Source organism: Monodon monoceros, unplaced genomic scaffold (assembly GCF_005190385.1).
Source record: "Monodon monoceros isolate NGI ecotype Baffin Bay Population unplaced genomic scaffold, NGI_Narwhal_1 Super_Scaffold_21, whole genome shotgun sequence".
In the NCBI taxonomy this organism is placed as follows: domain Eukaryota; kingdom Metazoa; phylum Chordata; class Mammalia; order Artiodactyla; family Monodontidae; genus Monodon; species Monodon monoceros.
In genome coordinates this window covers 65,233,376-65,257,265 of record NW_021703778.1, presented here as the reverse complement: position 1 = coordinate 65,257,265, position 23,890 = coordinate 65,233,376, and the positions used below count along the sequence as shown (strand labels likewise).

Here is a 23,890-nt window from a genome sequence, read left to right as displayed (position 1 = left end):
TTGTCAGTCAGATTTTCAAAGGTTCAGAAAAATGCCTGGTGGGCATGTTGCTGCCTATGCAGGTCAGAAGGCTTATCTAGATTTTTGTTCCCCACAGACTGGTACCAGGAGATAAATTGCACAACTCTTAGCTATTTTTGGGGTATCCAGGATTTAATTGTTTTAAGACTAACATATATTTGAAAAGGTATGTTGAAACACCAGATCTTTTGCAATTCAGTTTAAGTAGGATTGTTGCAATGTAGAACCTTTGTCAGTTTGATTTTTCAAAGTCATTTACTGTGAAAAGTCATCAGAAGATGTCCGTTCAGAATTCTGCTGCTCTCACTTCCATTTGACAGGTAGAATATACATAGAGGCTGTGATGTGTTGGGTGCAAGAGTTGCCTATGGTGACCTGCTGGCCACCAGTAGGATTAGGAGCCAGGTGGAGTGCCTTCAGAGTTTGTAGCTCTGCAAACCAGGCTGAGCCCATGCTTATTACCCTATTGTCCTACACTCCACCCCTGACACTTTTCCATCAGCTGCCCGATGTTGTTGGAGCAGCAGGATAAGGAAGGAGGAAACCTGGGATCTAATTACATATCCAGTACTGCCTGGTTCATTGGCTTTTGGCAGTCACTGACCAGTGACCACTAGCTTCTTATCTGTAAATGAGAAGGTGAGGCAAGGTCATTTCTTCTCGCTTTGAACTTCTGTGACTTGAATAAGGCCAGAGCAGCGTGAGCTCCTTCATTAAGTTGTAGTGCCACTTGCTCCGCATTCATGGTGAGAAATGGTAGTCAGATCATGTTTCTTTCCTTTCTGTTCTTCACTCAGTACCAGTGAGCAGAGAGCCACAGTCATGAAATACGACAAGAAAAATAAAGTTTCAGCCTCATGCTGATTATTTGCGAATCCAAATCTGTATATATAGTCTTAACAGGTAGTCAAAGGGCAGCTTGAGAATGCAAGAAAAAACAGGCCTCTTCTTTTTACTTTGATCCATAAAACATAGCAGTATCTAAGTGTTTCTAAACCTGTTGAGGAATTTTTTTTTATTCCTTTCCTCCCAGCCAACACTTGGTGTAGTGAAAGCCACATTTCTTATTAGCTTGTCCTATAGTGTGTAAAATGAACAACAAAAAGTTCAATATTATAATGTACTTAGGCTTAGTTATCATTATTTAAAACACTTTAAAATTTTATTGAAAACAACTTTCCACATACTTGAATAGTATCATAAATGAAAACTTTACCTCTTTTCTACAAATAGAGCTAGAAGGTGGTACTTGGGTAACCATTCTGCTAGGAGGCTCTGCCATACTACTCATTCTTATGAAAGCCCTGAAATGTACTTGAAAAGGAGAAAGTTCAGTGGTGACACGGCAGCTTTCCACCTTTCTTTGCCAAAACTTCCTGTTTCAATAGGGAAATGGAAGAGTGAGAGTCAGTTGTTTCTTCTCCTTCCCTTAGCTTCCCCTCCCAAGATAAAGTTACTGTGAACTACTATTAAAATGAGTCTGCATGGGTTAATTTGGGTTAAATATTGAGTGAGCCAAAAGGTTTGTTCGTTTTTTTTCTGTAAGATGGCTCTAGTAGCACTTAGTTCTTTAACTTCATTTGAAAACATTTTGTTAGATTGTATGTGACAGCTCTCAAATCAGCATGCATTTAAAAAAAGAGTTTTCAAAATTGGTGAATTTTTGTGTAGCTGTTTTAATATTTAAGATGGAAAAAAAAGCAGCATTTTCGGCATATTATGCTTTATTATTTCAAGAAAGGTAAAAACGAAACTGAAATGCACAAGAAGTTGTGCAGTGTATGGAAAAGGTGCTGTGACTGATCGAACGTGTCAAAAGTGGTGTGCGAAGTTTTCTTCTGGAGATTTCTCCCTGGACGATGCTCCATAGTCTGGTAGACCAGTTGAAGTTGATAGCGATCAAATCGAAACAATAATTGAGAATGTCCAACGTTATACTGCACAGGAGATAGCCAACATACTCAGAATATCCAAATCAAGCGCTGAAAATCATTTACACCAGCTTGGTTATGTGAATCGCTTTGATATTTGGGTTCCACCTAAGTTAAGTGAAAAAAACCTTCTTGACCATATTTCTGCATGCGATTCTCTTCTGAAACGTAATGAAAACGTTCCGTTTTTAAAACAAATTGTGACGGGCGATGAAAAGTGGATACTGTATAGTAATATGGAACTGAAGAGATCGTGGGGCAAGGGAAATGAACCACCACCAACCACACCAGAGGCCAGTCTTTGTCCAAAGAAGGTGATGTTGTGTAATGGTGGGATTGGAAGAAGTCCTCTATTATGAGCTCCTTCTGGAAAACCAAACGGTTAATTTCAACAAGTACTGCTCCCAATTAGACCAACTGAAAGCAGCACTCGACAAAAAGCGTCCAGAATTAGTTAACAGAAAAAGCATAATCTTCCATCAGGATAACCATTTACTACATTGACATAGTAGTCTTAGGCCAGTCACTTAAGCTCTCCAAGCCCCAGTTTCTTTCTGTGTCCTGCCTTCTTCACCAGGAGGCTGTGAGGATCAAGTAATGTAATAGCTCTGAAAGTGTTTTCTAAAATAGAAAGGTTTATGTTCTTATTGTATTCATTCCTATTTCAGTACAATATGCATTCTAATTAATTGAGTCAAGACTTATTGAGTACCTACTATGAGGAGAATCAATAAGGAGTTTATGATCAGGTTGGGGATTTAAATAGTTAAGTGTTAAGTGCCATAAGACAGGTGTAGTGAAACTTCTGTGAAAGTTCAGATAGGTTATTTCTGACTGGAGGTATTTAACATCAGCACTATATTTCTTGCATTTATTTTGTAGGTCATTTTGTGTTTTAAAAGCCATTCTTCGACTGAGGTGGGCTTGTTCCAAATTATGCCAGTACCATTTGATTCTTATTCATAAATATATTAACCTTGTTATTTTCTGTAATTCAGCAACCATTTCTTTTTCTATTGAACTTTTTCTGAGATGGCTCCAACTCTGCTTGCCTTGGTTTTATTTGCTAATTTAATGGATTTACTTTCATTCCCCTCTTCTGGTTCATTTGTAAAGATTATTAGATAAATTTTGATCCAGGATTTACTTTTTTAAGATACTTCTTAAAATATCCTGCAAGATTAGCTTTGAAACTGTATATGTGACTCTAGTCATGTATGCTCATCCAAAATGTTTCTGTTTATTTATGAGTATCATACAGGGTTAAAAATTAGAAATTTTGTCTTCTGAAGCCAGACTACACTTATTGCTTGCTGTCATCCTTTAGGGTTGCCAGTCCATCATAGAAGGAAATCATTTCACACAATTTCTCTACTTGTCTCTCACCTTGGTTTCTTTAGAAATTCATGGGATTAGGGACACTTGATTGTGGGATTGGCGTTAGTGCCTTCCTTGCTGGCAGAGTTAAGTCTATCCATCTCCAATTATTAGTCATTCTCCCCTCGCCTTTTTTGTTTTGGTTATTGTTAAAAGATTAGACACATATTTACCCTTCCTCTAGGTTTTCAGGAACTTCCTATGGCCTCTGTGTGTTCTTAGCCCAGGGTGATCTGATTATAGTTATTCCAGTTATTTGCATGTGTATAGAATTATGTTATCTTGAATAGAAATGGAAAACTAAATCTTAACTTTTTCCTTAGTATTGAGTTAAATATAAGATGGTTGATATTTAGGAGGGAGTCTGCTTTCTGTATCTGCGGAAAAGCATGCATTTTAGTGGAAGAGTACTTCTTAGCACAGTGCCTTACTTAGATAAGGCATGCGTCTACTGGTTGAATGAATGAATGCACTTTTACCCTGGTGCAGAAATACACTGCTGTTCCTCCCCTTTTCTTTGTGTTAGGACTAGTGGCTCCCCCTTCAGTGCAAATAATTCATAGACTGTATCATTCTTATTTCATTGTTATATTTACTGTTTGTTAGATAACATTCACATTTTTCAGAGAGGAAGTATGCATTTGTTTGCTGGACTCTAAGTAGTAGAAATAGATCTTTTTTATGTGTCTGTAGAGAAGGTAAATAGTAAATATAGAAAGAATTTATATAAAATATATTGAGGTCATATTGATATTAGAATTTACCTTGTTTTGTTCCCCATTTCATATTACAATTTGTATAATATTTTTTAACATGAAAGTAATACATGTTTATTGTAAAAACTAGAAAATACTGAAGAACATTAATAAAAAATCCTTAATTCTACCTCCTAGCAATAATCGCCATTACCGTTTTTTATCTGCCTTTCTAAATATACTTGTTTAGCTCTGTTAGCCATATTGGTAGTTTTCAGTATTTCACATGTTAAATACCATCTATTACTTCATCAAAGAACGAGAATGTCACTGCAGTAGAAAGTGTGCTTTTTATGAGGGCGCTTATTATGTTAGTGCCTTAATAATTATTAGAAAATGCCTCATATCTACTGCAGGTTACTTGTGAGCACTCCTGGTGACCCTTGACCCACTAGTTGAAAATTAATGGGTAGGACAATCACAATTCATGAGCAAGTTCACAAGTCTCCATGTGGTCTTAGATCGTGTTAAATTGGTTTGGATTCCTTCAAATATGCACTAGCTTTTGTGCAGATCAATTCTTTTGGCCTGAGTAGAATTCCCACTTGTAATTTTTTGTAATTCGCCATCTGACAGAATTAAACCCAGGAATATTTTTCCACTTTATATAATTTTTATACATATAATGCGTTTTAAGGATTTTTTCCCAATTCTCAAACATGTCAGTTTTCCATGACTACTGTATTATCCCTATATTTGATCAGTGATGACATCTTGTCGGTTCTGCCCCCAGAGTAACTTGTTGTTGGTATTGTTGTATTGGTTTTTATTTTTACTTCTTTTAAAAAAAATTTATTTTTTTATACCGCAGGTTCTTATTAGTTATCTCTTTTATACATACTAGTGTATATATGTCAATCCCAATCTCCCAGTTGCTCCCACCACCACCACCTTGGGGTCTGTACGTTTGTTCTCTACATCTGTGTCTCTATTTCTGCCTTGTAAACCGGTTCATCTGTACCATTTTTCTAGATTCCACATATATGTGTTAATATATGATATTTGTTTTTCTCTTTCTGACTTACTTCACTCTGTATGATAGTCTCTAGATCCATCCATGTCTCAACAAATGACCCAATTTTGTTCCTTTTTATGGCTCAGTAATATTCTGTTGTATATATGTACCACATTTTCTTTATCCATTCGTCTGTCAGTGGGCATTTAGGTTGCTTCCATGTCCTGGCTATTGTAAATAGTGCTGCAATGAACGTTGGGGTGCATGTATCCTTTTGAATTATGGTTTTCCCTGGTATATGCCCAGGAGGGGGATTGCTGGACCATATGGTAGCTCTGTTTTTAGTTTTTAAAGGAACCTCCATACTGTTCTCCATAGTGGCTGTATCAATTTACATTCCCACCAACGGGATAAAAGGGTTCCCTTTTTTCCACACCCTCTCCAGCATTTGTTGTTTGTAGACTTTTTGATGATGGCCATTCTGACTGTGTGAGGTGATACCTCATTGTAGTTTTGATTTGCATTTCTCTAATAATTGGTGATGTTGAGCAGCTTTCCATATGCCTCTTGGCCATCTGTATGTCTTCTTTGGAGAAATGTCTGTTTAGGTCTCCTGCCCATTTTTTGATTGGGTTGTTTGTTTTTTTAACATTGAACTGCGTGAGCTGTGTATATATTTTGGAGATTAATCCATTGTCGATTCATTTGCAAATATTTTTTCCCATTCTGAGGGTTGCTTTTTCTGTTGTTTATAGTTTCCTTTGCTGTGAAAAAGCTTTTAAGTTTCATTAGGTCCCATTTGTTTATTTTTATTTCCATTACTCTAGGAGGTGGATCAAAAAAGATCTTGCTGTGATTTATGTCAAAGAGTGTTCTTCCTGTTTTCCTCTAAGGGTTTTATAGTGTCCGGTCTTACATTTAGGTCTGTAATCCATTTTGAGTTTATTTTTGTATATGGTTTTAGGGAGTGTTCTAATTTCATTCAATTACATGTAGCTGTCCAGTTTTCCCAGCACCACTTATTGAAGAGACTGTCTTTTCTCCATTGTATATCCTTGCCAACTTTGTCATAGATTAGTTGACCACAGGTGTGTGGGATTACCTCTGGGCTTTCTATCCTGTTCCATGGATCTATATTTCTGTTTTTGTGCCAGTACCATATTGTCTTGATTACTGTAGCTTTGTAGTATAGTCTGAAGTCAGGGAGTCTGATTCCTCCAGCTCTGTTTTTTACCCTCCAGATTGCTTTGGCTATTCGGGCTCTTTTGCGTCTCCATACAAATTTAAGATTTTTTGTTCTAGTTCTGTAGAAAATGCCATTGGTAATTTGATAGGGATTGCATTGAATCTGTAGATTGCTTTGGGTCATATAGTCATTTTCACAATATTGATTCTTCCAATCCAAGAACATGGTATATCTCTCCATCTGTTTGTGTCATCTTCAATTTCTTTCATCAGTGTCTTAGTTTTCTCAGTATAGGTCTTTTACCTCCTTAGGTAGGTTTATTCCTAGGTATTTTATTCTTTTTGTTGCAATGGTGAATAAGATTGTTTCCTTAATTTCTCTTTCTGATATTTTGTTGTTAGTGTATAGGCATGCAAGAGATTTCTACGCATTAATTTTTTATCTGGCAACTTTACCAAATTCACTGATTAGCTCTAGTAGTTTTCTGGTGGCATCTTTAGGATTATCCATGTATAGTATCATGTCATCTGCAAACAGTGATGGTTTTACTTCTTCTTTTCTGATTTGGATTCCTTTTATTTCTTTTTCTTCTCTGGTTGCCGTGGCTAGGACTGCCAAAACTATGCTGAATAATAGTGGTGAGAGTGGACATCCTTGTCTTGTTCCTGATCTTAAAGGAAATGCTTTCAGTTTTTCACAATTGAGAATGATGTTTGCTGTGGGCTTGTCATATATGGCCTTTATTACGTTGAGGTAGGTTCCCTCTATGCCCACTTTCTGGGGAGTTTTTATCATAAATGGGTGTTGAATTTTGTCAGAAGCTTTTTCTGCATCTATTGAGATGATCATATGGTTTTTCTCCTTCAGTTTGTTAATATGGTGTATCACATTGATTGATTTGCATATATTGAAGAATCCTTGCGTCCCTGGGATAAATCCCACTTGATCATGGTCTATGATCCTTTTAATGTGCTGTTGGATTCTGTTTGCCAGTATTCTGTTGAGAATTTTTGCATCTATATTCATCAGTGATATTGGTCTGTAGTTTTCTTTTTTTGTAGTATCGTTGTCTGGTTTTGGTATCAGGGTGATGGTGACCTCGTAGAATGAGTTTGGGAGTGTTCCTTCCTCTGCAATTTTTTGGAAGGGTTTGAGAAGGATGGGTGTTACTCTTCTCTAAATGTTTGATAGAATTCACCTGTGAAGCCATCTGGTCCTGGACTTTTGTTTGTTGGAAGATTTTTAATCACAGTTTCAATTTCATTACTTGTGATTGGTCTGTTCATATTTTCTATTTCTTTCTGGTTCAGTCTTGGAAGGTTATACCTTCCTAAGAATTTGTCCATTTCTTCCAGGTTGTCCATTTTATTGGCATAGAGTTGCTTTTAGTAGTCTCTTCTGACACTGTATTTCTGCAGTGTTCGTTGTAACTTCTACGTTTTCATTTCTAATTTTATTGATTTGAGTCCTCTCCCTCTTTTTCTTGATGAGTCTGGTAAAAGGTTTATCAATTTTGTTTATCTACTCAAAGAACCAGCTTTTTGTTTTATTGATCTTTGTTATTGTTTTCTTTGTTTCTATTTTATTTATTTCTGCTCTGATCTTTATGATTTCTTTCCTTCTGCTAATTTTGGGTTTTTATTATTCTTCTTTCTCTAGTTCCTTTAGGTGTAAGATTAGATTGTTTATTTGAGATTTTTCTTGTTTCTTGAGGTAGGATTGTATTGCTATAAACTTTCCTCTTAGAACTTCTTTTGCTGCATCCCATATGTTTTGGATCATTGTGTTTTCATTGTAATTTGTCTCTAGGTGTTTTTTGATTTCCTCTTTGATTTCTTCAGTGATCTCATGGTTATTTAGTAATGTATTGTTTAGCGTCCATGTGTTTGTGTTTTTTACGTTTTTTCCTGCTGTACTTGACTTTTAATCTCATAGTGCTGTGGTTGGAAAAGATGTTTCATATGATTTCAATTTTCCTAAATTTACTGAGGCTTGATTTGTGACCCAAGATGTGATCTATCTGGGAGAATGTTCCATGTGCACTTGAGAAGTAAGTGTAATCTGCTGTTTTTGGATGGAATGTCCTATAAATATCAGTTAAGTCTATCTAGTCTGTTGTGTCATTTAAGGATTGTGTGTCCTGATTACTTTTCTGTCTGGGTGATCTGTCAATTGGTGTAAGTGAGGTGTTAAAGTCCCCCACTATTATTGTGTTACTGTCGACTTCCTCTTTTATAACTGTTAGCAGTTGCCTTATGTTTTGAGGTGTTCCTATGTTGGGTGCATATATATTTATAATTGTTATATCTTCTTTTTGGATTGATCCCTTGATCATTATGTAGTGTCCTTCCTTGTCTCTTGTAACATTCTTTATTTTAAAGTCTATTTTATCTGATATGAGTACTGGTACTCCAGCTTTCTTTTGATTTACATTGGCATGGAAAATCTTTTTCCATCCCCTCACTTTCAATCTGTAGGTGTCTGTAGGTCTGAAGTGGGTCTCTTGTAGACAGCATATATATGGGTCTTGTTTTTGTATCCATTCAGCCAGCCTGTGTCTTTTGGTTGGAGCATTTAACCTATTCACATTTAAGGTAATTATCAATATGTATGTTCCTGTTGCCATTTTCTTAATTGTTTTGGGTTTGTTTTTGTAGCTCCTTTTCTTCTCTTGGTTTTCCCACTTAGAGAAGTTCCGTTATCATTTGTTGTAAAGCTGCTTTGGTGGTGCTGAATTCTCTTAGCTTTTGCTTGTCTGTAAAGCTTTTGATTTCTCTGTCGAATCTGAATGAGGTCCTTTCTGGGTAGAGTAATCTGGGTGGTAGGTTCTTCCCTTTCATCACTTTAAATGTATCATGCCACTCCCTTCTGGCTTGTAGAGTTTCTGCTGAGAAATCAGCTGTTAACCTTTTGGGAGTTCCCTTGTCAGTTATTTGTCATTTTTCCCTTGTTGCTTTTAATAATTTTTCTTTGTCTTTAATTTTTGTTAGTTTGATTAATATGTGTCTCAGCATGTTTCTCCTTGGGTTTATCCTGCCTGGGAGTCTCTGTGCTTCCTGGACTTGGGTTGCTATTTCCTTTCCTATGTTAGGGAAGTTTTTGACTATAATCTTTTCAAATATTTTCTCAGGTCCTTTCTCTCTTCTCCATCTGGGACCCCTATAATGTAAATGTTGCTGTGTTTAATGTTGTCCCAGAGGTCTCTTAGGCCGTCATTTCTTTTCATTCTTTTTCTTTATTCTCTTCTGTGACAGTGAATTCCACCATTCTGTCTTCTAGGTCACTTATCTGTTCTTCTGCCTCAGTTATTCTGCTGTTGATTCCTTCTAGTGTATTTTTCATTTCAGTTATTGTATTGTTTATCTCTGTTTGTTCTTTAATTTTTCTAGGTGTTTGTTCTTTAATTCTTCTAGGTCTTTGTTAAACATTTCTTGCATCTTCTCGATCTTTGCCTCCATTCTTTTTCTGAGGTTCTGGATCGTCTTCACTATCATTATTCTGAATTCTTTTCCTGGAAGGTTGCCCATCTCCACTTCATTTAGTTGTTTTTCTGGGTTTTTTTCTTGTTCCTTCATCTGGTACACAGTCCTCTGTCTTTTCATGTTGTCTGTCTTTCTGTGAATGTGGTTTTTGTTCCACAGGCTGCAGGATTGTAGTTCTTTTTGGTTCTGCTGTCTGCCCTGTGGTGGATGTTGCTATCTCCAACATAACTTTTTTTTTTTTTTTGCGGTACGCGGGCTTCTCACTGCTGTGGCCTCTGCCACTGTGGAGCACAGGCTCCGGACGCGCAGGCCTAGTGGCCATGGCGCACGGGCCCAGCTGCTCCACGGCACGTGGGATCCTCCCGGACTGGGGCACGAACCCGCGTCCCCTGCATCGGCAGGTGGACCCCCAACCACTGCGCCACCAGGGAAGCCCCAATATAACTTTTTAATCTATCTCTTTGACTCTGAAGTTACTGCCTACTTCAGGTTTTAATTTTTCTGCAGTATATTGTAGACGCTTTCTTCCTATTATTATGCTGTAGTATTTTCTTCACGTTTGTGAGGCTTCTTACCTCTTACTTTCCTTTTGAAGTTTTTAAGTTTATCTTAGGAATTTACAATATGCTTATACAAAGGAAATGAACTTTATTATATGGCAATAACAGCTGTGATTATTTTAGTATCTAGTCTTGTAGTTGTTATCTGTGCATAGGAAGCATAATATGTTTTAAAAAATAAATGTGTCATGAGTGATTAAGAAAATGCATAACTGCATAATTTATACTTGTATTTAGTGTTGAAACTTTAGTTTTAGTAATCTTTAGAGAATTTAAGTGAAATGAAAACCTTTTTCTTTTGCTTAAGTTTTTATGTAAGTAAGAATACTTACATATTGTGTATCAACATATAAGTGTAGTGTTTAAAATTTGAGTCATGTAATCGTGTCATTGTGGCTTTAGTTTTTTATAACTTAATATCTGAATAGACTTTTAAAAAATTGGACTAATAAAATAATATTAGAACCATAAACAATAATTACGGGGAAAGTAGGATGTTTGAAGTTTTAAAAGATTAACACTGTGGTCTTGTAGAAAATATTCACTGACACCATGATTAAGGAAAGAATCCTGGGTTACAGGATAATTGATCTGTTATAATAGTCACCTCTTTACTTCCTTCTTTTGAGATTTTGGCTTAATCATTAAAAATGATGGATACTTTGGTTCTAAAGTTCTTTAGTCTGAAAATCTTCAACTTTTTTTTTTTTAACATCTTTATTAGAGTATGATTGCTTTACAATGGTGTGTTTCAACTTCTTTCTCATTAAATGTTAGCCTGATTAACTGTTTTGTAATTTGTTTTGCATTGGGCTAACCTAAAATATTTACAACTAATACTTCTTATCTATAAGTAGCAACTCTTTTGTGCCAGTAGCTTCTTAAGTTCTTGAAGTTTGCTTTGCTCACTTCTTAGCATTTAGCATAGTGTCATAGTGTTTGGTTTTGCATTAAGACAGGGTATACTATTTGGTGTATTAACTTCATATTTTTGTCTTTTATTTTTTAAAGGTAATGTGGCTTTAGATAATCTACAAATAAAAGAAAATGCTCTGGTAAGTTTTTTTTTTTTTTTTTTATAACTATGTTGAGTACTCAGTTAATTCAGTAAGCTCTTAAAAACCCTGGTTACTAGGTATCTGGTACCAGGTGCCAGATGAAGTGATTGAGTCGCTCAGAGAAGGATTACTTTTTTAACTGTTTGCTCTAGGAAAATCTGAGATTAAAGATTTAGGAAAAAAATTTTTTTACTGATGATAGAAATAGTATCTCTTGGAAAATAATAATGTTTTTCCCTTTTATATATTTGACTGTATAGCTTTGTAGTAGACATTTGTCTTAATGAAATAGTTTTCTTCAGAATTATCTTTAAATGTTTTTCAGGTAAATAAGGGCTTTATTTTAACAATGTATCTAATAAATAATTGTATTTTTTGGAAATATATTGGCAGTCCAGCCTTATAATACTATGGTAATGTTAAGAGGTAAAATAGATTTTTTTGGAATCTAGCTCTAGACAGTAATTTGGGTCATTTACTATTGAGCTAAAAACAAAACTCTCCCCATCTTCCAAGACCCCTACCCCCCTTTGTCTTTAGCTTCTTGGACTTAATATGAGTTTATGAAATGTCTTAAGAATGAGTTTATTCTTTAATCAATAGGTCAGATTTATAATTAACCTACATTATGTTTTATAATCCTAGCTTTGACCTCTGGTTGAATTTACATGATGAACTGTGTAATTAAGGAGAGCCTTATACACAAAGTTCTCCCATGACTGGTCTCATGGAAGCCAATTTTGGATGTTGAAGATCTAGGAGTAGAACTCACGAAGTAACAGTTTATTTTGTTACTGGCATAGTGGAAAGGTCATGGACCTTGTACTCTGGCTGACGTGGGTTTGAGTGGTAGCTCTGGCTGTGACCAGCTGTGTGACTTTTGGGAAGTTTCTCAGTTTCTTTGAGCATCAGTTTAATCATCTTTAGAATGAAGTTAATAATACAAAACAGTATAATATTTGTGTACCTTTGTGGCTTGAATAAAATAAAAAGTAGAGCCTGGCAAGTAGTGGACTCTCAAAATATTTAAAATTTCTTTCCCTCCCTTTATATAGGATGCTATAATTTTAAAAATTTTATCCAAAATTTTAGAACTTAAGATTCCTTTGCTAGAGATTGGAATAAAGGCTATTTTTACTCTACTTACGAAAATATTTTAGAAGATAATAAGTCTAAATAGAATTGTGGTTGCAGGGAATAGGTATCTAATATACTTAGATGACAGATTGCACTCTGTTAGCCTAATTTGAATTTTGCTTATGATTAAATCTAATAAATTATTTTGTAATTTATATTCTCCATTAATTCAAACTAGCCTCCTTTCCCTAGTTAATCCAGCTTGGTGAGGTTTTACTTTGATATGGGTTCTTTACATTTATTTTGTGTGAAAAATTATTTCAGGAGGATTAAAATGTGTGTGAGACCACACTTATAGAAGTGCGTAGTTTTCCATTGGTATCCTGTATGATATGAAGAAAATTGAATTTATTTGTCCCCTTCCCCTGCCCAACCCCTGGAGGGTAGAGCTGCTCTCTCATTACCAGTGAGGATTTTTTGTTTGGGTCTAAAAAAAGGTTTATTGTCAAAATCTGTTAGTGTTTTGTTCAGTTTTTGTTCACTTAGAATAGTTGAGTCACCAGATGAGTGGGTAAATTGATTCTTTTAGTTAATTAATTATTTATTTTTTAGTTAAATTTTAATTGATTGGTTAATTCTTACCTAAAGTATGTATTTAAGTTGCCAGATTTCCATAGTATTAGCATGTAAGGTACACCTAACAGAAAGGCTATTCTGACTGGTTGAATTTTTAATTATTTTAAAGACTCAAGCGAACATTGTGATTATCAGTTATTGTTCAGTACTCTGTGAATAAAAAAGTTATTTGAACTTTCTAGTGATTTGGAATCTAGATGAGTGAAAGTTCATCGTTATTGATTGGTACCTGTTAGTAACTTATCTAAAGTAAATGCTAATATGGTAGATAATATGTTGGGAATCTGCCTTTAAAGATTTGTTTATTCATTTACAAAATATTTTACTTGAAGAAGATTGTTTTCAACTTATTTAAGTGAAAAGAATCTTCCTTTTCCTTCCTTTTAGTATTTCACGTAAGCAGTGTCCACCTGTTACTTTAAAAATTCATGGAATTTCCATCTGGCTTGGTTTGGTTTATTAAAACAACTAACCAGTTTATGCAATTACTTTCTTTAACTACAAACTCTTTTTCTGTTGTTCTTATTTATAATTTTGCTTCTCTTATGAATTCTTTCTTTAAAGTCAAGTGTAAGTTAATAAAAACTTTTTTTTTTCAGCTGAGATACATATCCTTTATGAGTTACTCAAATATAGAAAATTTATTTTGTTTTTCCTTAGAGATGATTGTGTATTTAAATTATGATAGAAAGATGATTTGGGTGGGAGCTTAATAATTTAAGATGTTCTTTAATCTTTTCTCTTTCTTCTGAAGAGTGAATTGGATGTTCCTTTTAAAGTCAGGGCTGGCCAAATTGGTAAGTACTTCACTCTTCATTTGAATTTTTCTTCGTCCTTTTAGTTTTTTATTGTTCCTGTTATTTAATCTCAAACATCATTTTTAGCTTGAAAAAAATGTGAGAGGTTTTTGGTTTATGTTGATTAGAGCTTTCTGAGTTCTCAGCCTAATGTATACTATACCTAGTACATACATCAAAGTTTTTGACAAAAGCTTAGAAAATTACCCTCTAAAGTGGAAGGACATTTGAACTGCAATGATGGTTTTCAGGCTTGGTTCCACCACACAAAAATATCTTCATTTTCGAAATCGAAATGCAAATTTTGTGTGATTTTTCTTCATATGTCAAAGTAGCGTAATTTGCAAACTCTAGTAAAGAGAATTTAAGTGTAGCTTATTTCCCTCATATTTTGTTCAGCCATTTCACTTGATACATTGTGCAGCAGTGTGGCATAGAGGATATGTTTTGTTAAGCAGAAAGTCTTCCTTTGCAGCTAAACTCTTACACTAAGATCAGCCATAACTAAGCATACATCTTTGTTGGAGAAATTTTTTAATAGGAAGTTTAATATATCAAGTCCTTTCAACTAGTCCATACTACTTGGTTTTTACTTTTTTAAAAAATATAAATTACCACCCTACATGACTTACCCTTACTTTAGAATTTTCACTTATGCCACCATCCGTCCTTCTATCCCCATCACCCTGCTACTTCACCACATCACTTTCCTTCTTCATTCATTATTTTGTATTCAGAGGAGGCTTTTACTTTTACTGTTCTAGTATCTCTTAGTAATTACTTGAATACTTCTGTGAATCTACATTATATCATATATATGTGTTCGTTTTATAAAAATTTTTAAAATTTCCTTTTTTTTTTCCTTGAAAAAATTTCCCTTAGATTGAAAGTATCCCTAGGGCTCGCGTTAGATTTTTTGTTCGTCTGTTACACAGAGCCTTGTGCTTTGTGAGGTGGTGATGTTTAGCAATGTTCTAGAACTATTGTTGTAGCCCTACATGCTTAATCGAAATCCTTGAGTGAAGTTATAGCCATTCATTCATTCTTTCCCCTTTGAGATACATTGCTGTGGGAGAAGCAAGGCTAAATATATCTTTGTCCTTAAAGAAGTTATAGAGATCTAAAATTAGTACAAAATATTGCAGTGTCATTTCCGGGGTATTAGATGAGTTATATTTGACTAAAGAACTTTTACGTTATTCATTATATTATTACAACTAGACTTATATTTTGGAAGAGGTTTTCTAATGGTTCAGAATTTTTTCTCTTTGCTTTTAAAGTATTATAAGAATTTAATGGCTTCCTTCAAGGTTGCTCACTGAATTATGAGAGACCCTTTACATGTAAGGATGCAAAGCATATTTTCTTTCTACTTATCCCTGTTTTTGGGTTTATGGAGCATTTATATTAGTTATTAAATTACTGTTAGGTTAAAATATTATACCTAACCTGTAGAGTTAGTGTGGCTAAGTGGGCTCAAGGATGTTTTGGTTTTCTAAGAGCTAGACATATTTGTGGATACTCCTTTTACTTAAAAATTTACAAAATTTTGTGATCTATAAAAGGAAGGTAGTAACATAACTTAATTTCAGTGGAATACAGAATAATTAAGGATGGGAGGATAATGAGTTAGGGTAAAAGGAGAGAAGAAAAGGTTTAGAGAATAGGTAATCTCTTTTTGGTATATGAAAGGGGCATTTCCCACTTTTTCAGTCTCATGCTCACCAAGAAGGCAATCAAATCAGTTTTTAGGAGTTGGTGAGATAACTACAAATAAAACACTATCCATTATAAATATATGTGGTACTCACTATAAAATCAACAGACTTAGAAATGACTACCTCTAGGCATTACCTTTAGGTCCTCTGAAGTGGGAACCATTTAAGAAACTCATCAGTTTTATAAGCTGGAGAAAAATAAAAATTTAGATGGAGAAATAATTGGAGATTTTAACTTTGGTATGAGATTCCCAGCTAAAACTGGCTTGCGTCCATAGCCATTCAGGTGAATCAAGATATCCCCCCTTTGAATTGCATTATTTTATTTCCTCTTCAGCTTCTTATCCTGTTTAACAATTTTTTGAGCTTTCAGCATCTTTATTTAAAAATGCCAATGATTCTGGTGGTATAAGTAGCTTAGTCATTCACATATTAGCATGATTTAGTTGAATCAGATTCTTTGTCTTAAGAGTCTGATCGGCAGCACTGAGAGAACTATAGCTCTCAGTATAATGACTGTAGGGTCATTGTTTTTTAAATTGTGATGAGAGAAGGTATTTAATTTTGGAACATGGAAAACTGTGGGGTAGAAAATGTTTGGATAGAATTGTTCTAATACAGTTGAGGGCAGATTGGGACATTGGCTACCTGGAGACCTGGAAAGAGGGCATACTGAAGATTGGGAAGAGAGTAAAGAAATAAATGTGGAAAGACAGATTTTGCCCATTTCAAAATTTAGCTGAGAATATGCCCTTTTTGTCTTCTCTCCTGCTTTGCGTAGCCTTTTTCCGTAAAACTCCAAACTTGGCTTAGTGACAGTTAGGGCCATAGTTCATCTATTATTATGGGTGAGAAAGTTTCTGTAGGTAAATTTCTGCAGGACCTGATATTAATACCATTGTTTCTAAGAGAGAAGATGCGTTCTGCCTTTCATGAGATTTATAAGTAGATATTTGGAATATAACTGGTCTGAACTCCTGTAACTCATAATACTAGTAACCATAAAACAGTATACCTTGTCTTTAGGGTTGGCCTCTTCCAGTTGTAGCAATTTGCATACTGTCAAAGTTCTATTCCTTTGGTACTCTTCTCTGTGTTGCTGCTTCAATTCCTGAGATCTTGAACAGATTTTTTTTTTTATACTAATGCTGTAAAGATGAAGTTGTAGGTGTGGCTAGAACAGCATGTACAATATTCAGACCATCAGTTCTGGTTCCATTGATGACTTGGGTGGACTTAAGCATATAATTTAACCTGTCTGGGACTGAGTTTCCTTTTTTTTCAAAACTGAAGTAATAGTTGCCTCATTTTTCTTACGGTTTGGGAATATTAAATGAATTAATAGTTATCAAAAAGTTTGAAAATATAAAGCACAATGTGAATAGTCACCTTAATGGTAATATAATATGGAAAAGATGTTTTAAACTGTGTTGGGTTATTTTTTCTTTTTTTTTCTGAGTGATGTACATACTATATGTGTGAAGGGTTTTGTGTACTTTTTCTCTTAATGAAAAGTGAGAAATGTATATCTTCTTGAGCATCCAAATAAGAAGGTTGAAATTATGTTCCTTTAGATAAATTAACTTTGAAGATTCCTTGGAAGAACCTTTATGGAGAAGCTGTTGTTGCGACCCTAGAGGGATTATATCTGCTTGTTGTCCCTGGGGCAAGTATGTTATTTTAGGTTTATAAGCATTATAGTAAACATATAAACATATAGTAAAATTATATAGCATCATAGTAAAATTAAATTGTTACCTACGTTAAGTATTTTAATATGTTTAGTAAAAAAGAAGATAATAGAAATAAACTAATCATATTCATATATGTACACATATACAATACATACATTTTACAGATACACATATATTGCCACATTTTATATAAAATATTTTTATGCTATTGTTGGAAAGAATAATTTCAACCATTTTTGAAATTTATTCTATTGTCAACGAATAATTATTCTACAACTAAGGCTTCCTATTAAGTTGAGATACATTAGACTTTTACTTTTGGGAATAAAAGTAAGTTTTTAAAAATGTGTTAATCTACAGACTGGAAAATTTTTTTTTCCCATTTTGTTGCTTCTGATTTTGAGTAAATGTTCTTTCAAAAATGTGTGTAAAGTAGATAATTTTTTTCATTATAAACTATAGTATTTTAATTTTTAAAGTACTGATGTTTTTTAAAGTGATATGTTTCATTATTAATGTTTTTCCAGTTTGAGTACAATATAATGTTAAGAAAAGTTTGGGTATTTTAGGGGAAAATTACTTATATTTTCTCAACCATAAAAGAAACAATTTTTATTTTTACCTTTTGTTTTCCAGTCTTTACTGTATACATGCTTGATTTGATGTAGCATTTATCATATATACAACATGGATCTGGCTTTTTTGGTTAATATATATATTTTTGATATGTTTCACAGTTTTCATGGTGATAGTGACAATTTTGAAAGGCTATATGATATTCCGTTAAGGTCTGCCAACTGTTTTTTGCTATTATAGTGAACATTATAAACTCCTCCTTCTTATAGATATCTTACTCATTTTGTGTTACTTCCTTAGGATACATGATCAGAAATGAGATTACTAGATTAAAAGGATATATATGTTTTATGATTGTTATACATGTTCTTGAATTACTTTCTGAAAGTCTTTTCATCAATCTTACATTGATACCAGCGGGTATTGAATATTACATGTTTCTTGTAGTTACTCAAAATTTTACCGCTCAGATATAATAACTGGAAATTTTTTGGTATACTTTCAGCTTTCTCTTTGTGCCTCCCTTTCACCTTTCTACTCACCCTTTTCCCCAAATATCCTTTTTCCTATCTTCTTTCTCCCTTTAATTCCTTTCCTTCTGTCCTTTTCCTTTTGATATAAGCTTTGTAAATAAATAGGAATCATTTGTGTTTAAGCTTTTTGTAAAACCAATCTAAAGAATATAAGTGTTTTTTGACTTACAAAAAATTACTTATTACACAATACAATATTATAATGAGCCTGAACTTTTCTTATTTATTTATTAATTGCCTTTCTTGATGTGTGAATTAACTATACATTTTTAGGTATTAAATATGATGCTGAAAAGGAAGAAAAATCCTTGCAAGATATTAAACAGAAAGAGTTATCCCGAATTGAAGAAGCCCTTCAAAAAGCAGCAGAGAAAGGTACAATAAGTTTATGTTTTAGATAAATGTACATATACCTATATTTTAGATATATTTAATGCTCTGTAAAGAGGGTTCTTTCATAGGCCTTCATAATTGTAGTTCCAAAGAAAGAATCTTCTTTTAAAATCATATCTCACAATATTGAGTGTAAAGATTTTAATGACACACACTTGGGAATCACTGCCTTTGTGATTATTTTATCTCACTGCCAGTTAAATTTTCTTACTTTTCTTACCAGTCATTTCTACTGTGCTACTTAATGGAGACTTCCCAAATTCTTTGAGTTCTTGCAAGCCTGTTTGTTTTTCCCAAAGGTTAATGGTTTCTTTGTCTGCATTTTCACACGTGTTGTTGAAAGATAATAAGGTTTGGTATATTAATATAGTGAAATAATGTTTAGAGGAAATGGTGCTGTAATTCTTTTCCTAGCTTTCTCTTTATATTATACATGATCGTTTTAAAAACTTGATTTTTCAGATTTCAGCATTTTAACATCTTGTCTCAAGTTTCAATGTTTTGTTTTTATCTAAAAATAAATCTGGTGAGTATTTTAATTTGCCTTATGGAGCAACAATAAGGATAGGATGAAAAAGCGGAGTCTGTAGGATGGTGAGTTGAAGGAGTTTTCCAAGCCTTTCCAAGTTTGGTTTTCTCTTTCAAGTCAAATCATACCCCAATTGCAGATTGGGGTGTGAGAGTTATAGCATTTTACATCATTTTTGTGTCATTCGGTAGCATGTTTATATATTTCTGTGATGAAAGAATATGGTACTAGAAATGCTAAGGCATTTCTCTTTGGTCTCTCTTAAAAGATATGGCAAATGTTGAGTTAGAAATGACAAAAATTATGTTTAGATATTATAATAAGTTATCTTTCCTAGCTTAAGCTGCTGATATTTATTTAAATCAATAAGAAATCTCTCTTAAAAATAGCTTGCTGATTAAAATTCTTTATTAATGATTCTAATTCTTTTTGCCACAAGTGTTTTTCTCTTACTCAGAATTATTTTACAAAAAAGTACTAAAACACTTAAAATACAGAGGCTGTCTTAATGGTAGAATTTTTTAAAAGCCTAAACATGTTTTTTCCTTTCGCTTTTCATATTTAACCATATCTTATGTTTCTGCTGAAACTTAAAGATCTATATTTCCATGAAAACAGTTTTCTTCATTTCTAGTACTTTTATGTACCAGATAAAGCAAGGTGGTAGTGGTTTTGTTTTATGACAGTTCAGTGTGAGTATTTCTTTTTATTCAATTTTGGTTAATTAGAAGTAGTTTTATAAAAATGAGGAAAAAGGCTTGGAGAGCACTAAAATTTTATTTCTTTCTTGAATCAATTCAGATTAAATCTGTTTTCTTAACACAAATGTATATAATTATATGTAGTCATCAATAGGTGTATTTATATATGCTTGGATATATTGCTATAACATGTAGTTATACACTTACAATAATTTATAATATGTATAATTAAGTTATATTTTCCCTCTTGAGAAACAAACCCCAAACTCATTATTTTTTTTAATTTGGAATGGAAATAGCTGTGATTGCTTAAAAAATATTTTAGTGTTTCCAGTGAACTATAAGAAAAAGCATGGTATATACTCTCTCCTGTTTTAGTAGTTGACAGTCAGCAAAATGATAACCTGCTATACATTTTGTATTAAGTGCCTATGAAATTTTGACTCCTGGGTTTTCAGTACTTAGGAAACTTATATGTTTGTGTCTGGCAGAGAGGCTATTAAGGATGATTTGATAAATATATAGAGGATGAACATCTGTACCATTAAGCTTGTGTAAATAGGCTTGTTAGGCTTATATAATATATAATCATTACATTGTAGCTTCTTGGATGATAAAATTTAGGTTTTTTTGGGTAGAACTAAAATTCAGAAAGTGAAACTCAGTTTTAACATTATTACATTAGATTTGTCAGAAAAATGTTTTGAGTATAAAAGATGAATTCAGGAATTGGGAAATATGTTGATAGAGGTTTTTTCCTTTAATTGTCAAGAAATACATTTAATTATCTTGACTGCATATAAGTATTTTTTCTAGTTTGTGTGAATATGGATCCTACGTTCATGTAATGTTATTCGTACGAATGATAAGACAACCCTGGCCTTCAGGTGCTTTCTATTTCACCATTATTAATTAATAGTTTTGACTTGATTACCATACTTTATTTTTCATACTTATTATTTTTCCACTTATTTATTGGTGGAATGTATAGAGACTAGGAGGTAAGGAGAGGAAGTGATTCAATTATAAGCACCAGATGATAAAAATGAAAATAGAGTCCTCAGGCTGATCTCCTTTAAAAAATTATTTTTACTTAATTTGTTTCATTTGTTAAAATAAAGTACTGCCCACTATTATGTGGGAAAAAAAGAAAATTGAAATATAACTATAAATTCATTTCTAGAGAGCTTCCTTAACTGTAAAAATAAACTTTCTTGATATTTTTCTTCTTTTACTTCATTGTAGTGAGTTTATTTTCCTGGAAAGGCTATTGTAAAGTAAAGGGAAATATTAAATTCCTAGTGAGGCCAAAAGATTTTTAAATGCTGTATAGATTCTGTATTTTAAAATGTTAATTTTATTAAAAACTCTAAAATTTTAGAGTTAACATTAACTCTAAAATCAAATAGTTTTTCCAAAAAGACTTATGATGAAAAATGTCAGTTTCGTATTCCACCATTCTCTACCCTCTAGACCCACTCCTTAGAGGGAACCATCTATTTTAGAAATATTAACTTTCTTTGTTGTCTAATGTATTAATGTAAGGCACTATCTTGGATTTCCTGTTACAGTAGTTAAGGAGTTCACCTCTCCTACAATTTTTTCACCCTAAATTCCCCTGTCTTCTCACAATATGGTTCTTTCATAATTTTTGTCCAATTACGAGTCAAATTTTACATTACTATGACAATATAATTATTATTCACTGCATAGGTCAAATAATGTACTGTGATTATATTTCCTTTGCTATGTAGCCTTTTGTTTTTCTTGAATTTGTGAATGCTTCTTTCCTATTTGCCTGGTCTTCTTTGTAAATTTATCTTCAATTCTTTTTGTGTACTACATGAAATCTATTTATCATATGACTATCAGTGTTATTTTCCAATTGGCCAAGCCCATTCGTTGGTCCTCTCCCTGTCCCCCTGTCCCTCTTGGAGATCTTTCTCTGAACTGGTTGTTTTTTTAGTTCTGCTGCATAATTGTCATCCTGGAACTGGTCTTCACTGCTCTTCTGTTTTAATTCATTGGGTCCCTTGCCTTTTGTTCTTTTTTAGTTTGTTCCTTTGTTTTGCTAGAACATTTCTAATAGCTTTTAAGAAAGGATACACTGGATATAATTTTAAAAATCCTTTCAAGTCTGAAAGATTTGTAATTTACTTCCATACTTGTTTGATTTGGCTGGGGATAGAATGCTGGGTTTAAAATTAGAATTTTGAAGGCAAAATCTCCTAACTTCCAGGTACTTTTGAGAAGTCTGATGCTATTCTGTTCAACAGATTGTTGGAAACACAAAAATTAGAAAATTCCTGGAGCCTACTGTTGAAAGACTTCATGTATAGTGATAAATAGGAGAGAGTGTTGAGTCTTATCAAAGAGGTATAGATAAGAGTGTTACGGGAGTTCATAATGGGCATATTACGTTCAGCCAGAGATCAGGGTGGACACTGTGAAGGTATATATTTCAGCTGAGTCTAAAGGATGAGTATGCAGAAAGGAGAGAGGGCATTCTAGGTAAAGGGGACAGTGATGGTAAAGGGGACAGTGAAAAGAAAAAATGTAGAGCATGTATGGGGAGCAGCTAAGAATTTGGAAGTTTGATAGCACAGCCGGACGTGAGTTGGAAAGCTAAGTTTAGGTCAGTTTTAAGAGATTTGAATGCCATGATGGTGATGACGATAATTATTGAGAATTTACTATTTGCGGGTCACTCTTCAAAATGCTTTATGTCAGCTTACTCATTTAATAGTCATAATTCTATGATATAAAGGCTTTTATTGTTCCCATTATATAGTTGAGAAAGCTGGAAGTTAAATAACTTGTTCTAGGTTATGCTGCTAGAAAATGACAGAGCTAGAATTTGAACTCAGTCTGGCTCTTGACTCTGGTTTATAATGGACTTTAATTGGTAGTCAGTGAGAAAGTAAGTTTTACTTTTTTAAAAAAAATCTGGAGAGTGATGTGATCACAGCTGTGTTTTAGGAAGGTAAGCTTGTAGTGGTGTTTAGGCTGGATTTGAGGAGGGAAATGGAAGATGGTGCTTCCTAGCCATCACTGACAAGAATGGATTGAAGGGATTCAGACAATGTGTCTGAAAGGGAACATACACTAAAGTAAGATGAATTCATTTCAGCTGACTCTAAAATTAGCATAAATATCACAGCAATATTTCATTCTGAAAATGGGCAAAATGGTGGGGAAAAAGGGAACCAAAGCAGCAGATTTTTGCTTTCTTTGAAAATTTGGCAAATCAATGAGACATTAGCCATAATTAATATTTGTCTGTTTTGCTTAATTTGAAATTATTATTATAATTTTAATTATTAAGAATTTTTGTTATAATGTTATGAAAACAAAGTTTATATGTTGAAAGAATGAAAATGGTGTCACTGAAAATATTTCCTTAGAAGTAAGTTGTTTTGGTGTCACTGGATTTTACTTGTTCTGTTACATGATTTCTAATTCTTTGAACTAAGTTTAGACATATTTTATGTGTAAAATTAAAGGTGTCTTTTAAACGCTTTGCATTTTGGTTATCGCTGCCATGCGGATGCAGGCGCACATTCAGGGGAGTTCATATATGGCTTGGAAAACTTTGTTTACAAGGACATCAAGCCTGGTGGGTATGCATGGTTAATTATATTCAGCTACATACAAAATTATATTCTTATCCATGCTTGTGCTTTTAATGGAGTTCATATGACGTGTCATCCTTTTAGAAAATATGGAAATGTAATTCATGTTTTTCCCCTTTACCATCATTTCCTTTTCTCTACCTTCAGCATTTTATTCATTCACCAAATACTTAATGTCTTCTAGTAGCAAGCACTATGCTGGATGCTGAATATTCATGAGGTGAAACAGACACAATCCACTGCCCTTATGAAGCTTACAGTTTGATCTATAGATAACTT

At 33.5% G+C, this 23,890-nt stretch overlaps 1 protein-coding gene across 4 annotated transcripts in view; it reads left to right on the top strand.

Annotated features, from left to right (window-relative positions):
* The window catches only part of VPS13C (vacuolar protein sorting 13 homolog C), a 175,013-nt gene that overhangs the window by 4,904 nt on the left and 146,219 nt on the right, over positions 1–23,890 (top strand). For all 4 annotated transcript variants that reach the window (XR_003795827.1, XM_029237278.1, XM_029237277.1 and 1 more), the window contains exons 2-5: positions 11,279–11,322; positions 13,793–13,835; positions 17,128–17,223; positions 18,630–18,731. Coding sequence is in view for 3 of the 4 variants with exons in the window: in XM_029237278.1 (XP_029093111.1) it covers positions 11,279–11,322; positions 13,793–13,835; positions 17,128–17,223; positions 18,630–18,731 (285 nt within the window). In the remaining variant the exon portion in view is untranslated. The remainder of the gene's footprint in view (positions 1–11,278; positions 11,323–13,792; positions 13,836–17,127; positions 17,224–18,629; positions 18,732–23,890) is intronic.